Source organism: Apium graveolens, chromosome 2, assembly GCF_009905375.1.
Source record: "Apium graveolens cultivar Ventura chromosome 2, ASM990537v1, whole genome shotgun sequence".
Classification (NCBI taxonomy): Eukaryota; Viridiplantae; Streptophyta; class Magnoliopsida; order Apiales; family Apiaceae; genus Apium; species Apium graveolens.
Window position 1 is genome coordinate 281,096,832 of NC_133648.1, and position 4,780 is coordinate 281,101,611.

The following is a 4,780-nucleotide window of genomic DNA, read 5'->3' on the forward strand; positions in this document are numbered from 1 at the left end:
GTTCATTACTCGAATTGAAACTTCGAACGACGCGAATTTGATCAAGACTCACTTGCAGTGATCCTCACGTATTATATTACAACTTGTATTCAAATTAGTTATTCAAGATCATCAATTTGTTGAACCAGACTTTCTGTTTTTTATTCATCGTTGTCTGGATTTCGGTTTGATCTCTCTCTGTTTGTACTCTGAATTCTTTTATTTCTTTTGTAATCATTAATTATATGTTTGTGTTCTTTTGTTGAATATCTGACTTGTTATCGTTTGTAATCTTCATTAGCAGCTCTTTTGAATTCTAGGGTTTTGTGTCCATTACTTATTCCAAAAGAAATAACAATAAAAACGGATTCGATGGAAGTGTTTAAAGTTTTTTACAAGTTTAAGAGTGCTAAAGATTATGATTCTCTAGCTATTGATTGGCATTATACTACTGTTTCTGATGTTAAACAAGCTGTACTTCAAAAAAAGTGTTCTGGTAAGCGTAATAAAGCTTATTATGATAGACTCATGCTCTTTAATGCCGATACTGGTGAAGAGTACCTTGATGGAGATACTTTGATTGAGAAGAATACTTCTCTTGTTATACACCGTGCACCTAGGTTTTCTTGCTTGCCTATTGTAGTCAACCCTCCTGTTCAACTAGAGGAAAGTGAGTCGGAGGAGGAGGAGGATGTTCGACCTAAGGATAGTATCTATGATGGACCATCTGTTTCATTTTGTCCTACAGAATCTGAATGGATTGAATTTTGGAATGATTTGTCACCTTCAACAGTTCTCTTACCAGCTAAGTCTGCTCGTTCTAAAAAAGCTAAGAAGGAGAGCAAAAGTAAGGATTTAACAGATACTCCTGTCTTGGACTCGCAGCAGTGTGTCAATTCTACTGATGGTTATGGGGCTAGTAGAGACTTTAGGGGAGGTGGTATGGGTGGGAGAAGTGGCAGGCGTGGGTTTGGTCAAGGAGGGTTGTTGGACAGGATAAAACCCCCGCCAGGTTATATATGTCATAGGTGCAAGGTGTCTGGGCATTTTATTCAGCATTGTCCTACTAATGGTGACCCTACTTATGATATTAAAAGAACAATGACCAGCTCAGATGGCTCATATGCATTACCAGGTGGTAGTGTTGCTGTGTTAAAACCAAATGAGGCTACTTCTCAGAAGAGCATTCAAGGGATGCCCTCAACGCATTCTGTTTCTAAGATCCCTGCAGAGCTTTATTGTCCACTGTGCAGGGCAGTTATGAAAGATGCTGTTTTAGCTAGCAAGTGCTGCTTTAAGAGTTTTTGTGACGAGTGCATAAGAGATTATATCATCTCCAAGTCTCTATGTATTTGTGGGGCAGTAAATGTTCTTCCAGCTAATCTTTTGCCTAACAAGACACTCAGGGATACCATCGTTCGATATTTAAAGTCCACTAACAGCAATGAGGCTAACGATGGAAGCAGTTTTCAACCTCAAGATATGGAGTCTTCCCTGAGTCCGCAAGCTCAGATTTCATGTTCATCTCAACCGTCAAAGGGGGTTTTACTTTCACCCAAAAGTGAAGGGAAGACAAAGGCTGAGGAGATTACAGAACCAGTTGAACCAGTAGAATCTGACAACGTTGCACATGAAACCTTGGGTATAGTCGCTGTTGGAAAAGGTGTAGAAGTCTCTAAAGCTGCGCATGCTTGTTCGTCTGCACCTTCAGGGGGGGTTTTACTCTCACCAGAAAGTGAAGGGAATACAAAGGCTGAGGAGATAACAGAACCACTTGAACCTGTAGAAGCTGAAAATGTTGCACAGGAAACTTTGGGTGAAGTGACTGTTGGAAAAGGCATAGAAGCTTCTGAAGCTGTGCGCAGGTGTACGAGGGAACCAGGATCTCAGATGTGTCCTCTAGTGTCTGATGAAGAAATGCAGCAGAAGCCAAATTCTGAGCAAGTAGAAAAGAAAAAGAAACTGGCAGATATGCAGCCGAGACTTCAACAAGACTGTGGCTATATGCCAGTTGAGTCTTCTGTCTCTATTCCTTACTGGAATGGGAACCACATGCAACCTAGATTTGATGGATTTGGCCGACCTTATTGTGGGCAAATGCCCTTTATGGGATATGGTCTTGAGCCAACTTCTATTTCGCTTTGGGCCGCCTATTATCACAATCCATTTGGAGCACAAGTGCATACCATGGCTATGCCACCTCAGAGCGACCTTACCAAATTTGGGACTGTCTCCGGTGGTGGTGGTTCCCCCTCAGTTATGAGCACAGGAGAATTCAGTGCTCGGAAAACTACTACAAGGCAGAAGCGAGATCATGACAAAAGCAGAGGAAGCATGAAGGCATACAGAGATAGGGAATTCAACAGAGACATGATAAGAAATGAAGATGTTACCTCTGTTGAGTCAGATTACAAATCGTCACTGGAATGCAGTACCCATAATTCAGAACATACTCGTACTACTTACAAGAGGAAGGCAAAACAAGATGAAATCTATTCTGAAGAACACCCCCATCAACCCCCGAAGAAAGAACGTCAGTACCACCACCGGTCAGAGTCGGAGTTGGTGTCAGCCTCCAGATCACCAATCCTTCCCGTGGACCTACCGTCACTGCAATTCAAATCTTCCACCTGGGAAACTATATCTGACAGGAAGCAGAAGGCCAGTGTCTTTGCTCGCATAAGTTTCCCTGAAGCAGAGTCACCGGTTTATAAAAAAAGAAAGCTTGCAAATTCTTCTCCTACTGAATTTGGGTTGACTAATCACAGAAGCCACAATATGACATCAAATGGATATCAATGTGACACTCCAGCTGCTGTGTTAAAGAATAAATGTAACTATGCTGATGGTGACATTTATGAATTGCGTGATGATGATAGGAACTTGAAGAGGAGGGCTTGGAGATATGAGTCATCACCTGGCCCTGCAATGGTAAAGGGTAGACACTCCACTACAGGCCGGAGAGAGAAAGGGGTGATAGCAGCAAGCGTGAGTAGATTATCTGTGTATTGAGTAATGACATGTAAATTTGAGAAAAAAACTGTATGTGACATGAGCTTGTACTGAGTGTTTCAGAGGAAGAAACATATGCTGTAATGCCTTCTTATTGTGAAATTAATATACTTGCACTTTTTGTATGAAACATTATATATATCAGAGTCATTGATGTTTAAATAATTTTATATAAGGGCACCTGGATATGTCATAAGACTATGTCTAAAGGTGTTATCCCATTGTAAGGGAATACTATCTGTGTTAATGTGCAACTTGCAAGGTTAGGAAAAGGTTTGAAGTACAATTTTGTTAATACAGGTTTAAGGTCCAATTTTATTGGGTAAATTTGCGTTTCTTATTATAAATTCAAGACAATAATAATAGTAATAATCATTGTCTGTTGTATTTGGAAAGACAATACAAGGAGAAGTTGGTAAGACAGTAATATGTAAGAAATTTAAAAGAAGCTAAAAATTCAGATATCCATCATGTAACCGAGAAATATCCACGCAGAGATATAAACTTTCTACGACTTGAATCATGCTAGGAACAAACACGGCCATGGTGTTTTATAATTGGAGTGTAGGTGTGGGTTAAGAGTCACATTTGTGTGTGCAGATTTAAGTTGTACATAGTGGAGTATGAAACATGTTTGGGCATAACTAAATCTGTATACATTTAAAGAGGAGCTTTTAGTCGGATATTATCACACAAATCCATCCATGGCATTTGGCAAGGATATAGATAGTACTAGCAAATATTGGACCTTCCTCTTAAAAGATGAAGCACAAAACAAATGTCTATCCGCTTAAAATCAAAATTGTTATTCCAGATAGGTTCTCCCTGTTGGATAAAATTGAAGCTATGTTTTTATGCACCTTACAAGAAAACGTTAAAAAGGATATGAGGGAGGAAGTAGTGTTCAAGTTACACCATACTCAATACTCCTCAATACTCATACATCAAAAACCAATCTATCCATTCTTCGCAGGGGTTTTAATAGACCAATTTTTTTTATACATGCAACGTATTTATCCAGACGGGCACTGACACTAATGTTAGACAATAGTTTCTTCCTCTTAAAGATAACGCACAAAACAAATGAGGACTGCAACAACTCTCTTCCCAAAAACATTTCACCTGCCCTCTACTGCCTAGCTTTAGTCATGTTCGCTATTCTGCAAAATAATATACCGATATATATATTAGGCAAAACATTCCAACATTGAAGCTGGAGTTGTGACTTAAACAACAGATTTACCCCTGTGCCACCAAATTATATCTACCAGACTTCAATAATGTAACTATATGAGTGTGGACATTAGATGATTTTAGTCTTAGACTAGACCAAGTAGTAATAACTATATGTTTACCTGTCTCTCGGACTTTTTTACTCGTTACTAGTTATGAAGACCACCACGAGCTGAGATTGCACAATTGAGTGGAGTAAGTTTTGAAGCTAGAACACTCTACCTCTATGATCTTAGTTGATGGGTGATACCACATCAAATTAAAATGTTCTTGTCCAACTATGGAGAATTGTTTGACAGATGACTTGTCTACGGACCTAAATTGTTTATAAATAAGTATGTATCAAATTTAACCTCCAAGCTTTACTTCGGTGAAAGAGAGTACTGAACCTCTAAGTATTCAGGGTGATCTTTAAATCCGTCAACCTAACATACTGTTACCTCAAAGAACAAACAAACATACATAAAACTAGCATATTATCCAGAATGTGAACGATCATTGATCAATATTATCTTTAGATCCTTACAGATATATATACCATCTGGTGTAATCTTCT

The 4,780-nt window shown here is 39.0% G+C and overlaps 1 protein-coding gene across 1 annotated transcript; it reads left to right on the forward strand.

The window, feature by feature from the left end:
* The first annotated feature begins 351 nt into the window (after positions 1 to 351).
* On the forward strand, positions 352 to 2,991 carry LOC141701419 (E3 ubiquitin ligase PQT3-like). Its single transcript, XM_074505074.1, has one exon. The coding sequence runs from the start codon at positions 352 to 354 to the stop codon at positions 2,989 to 2,991; it is 2,640 nt and encodes an 879-aa protein (XP_074361175.1).
* Positions 2,992 to 4,780: the final 1,789 nt, after the last annotated feature.

Coding starts and splice junctions, on each gene's coding strand:
- LOC141701419 (XM_074505074.1), top strand. CDS start 352: ATGGAAGTGTTTAAAGTTTTTTACAAGTTTAAGAGTGCTAAAGATTAT.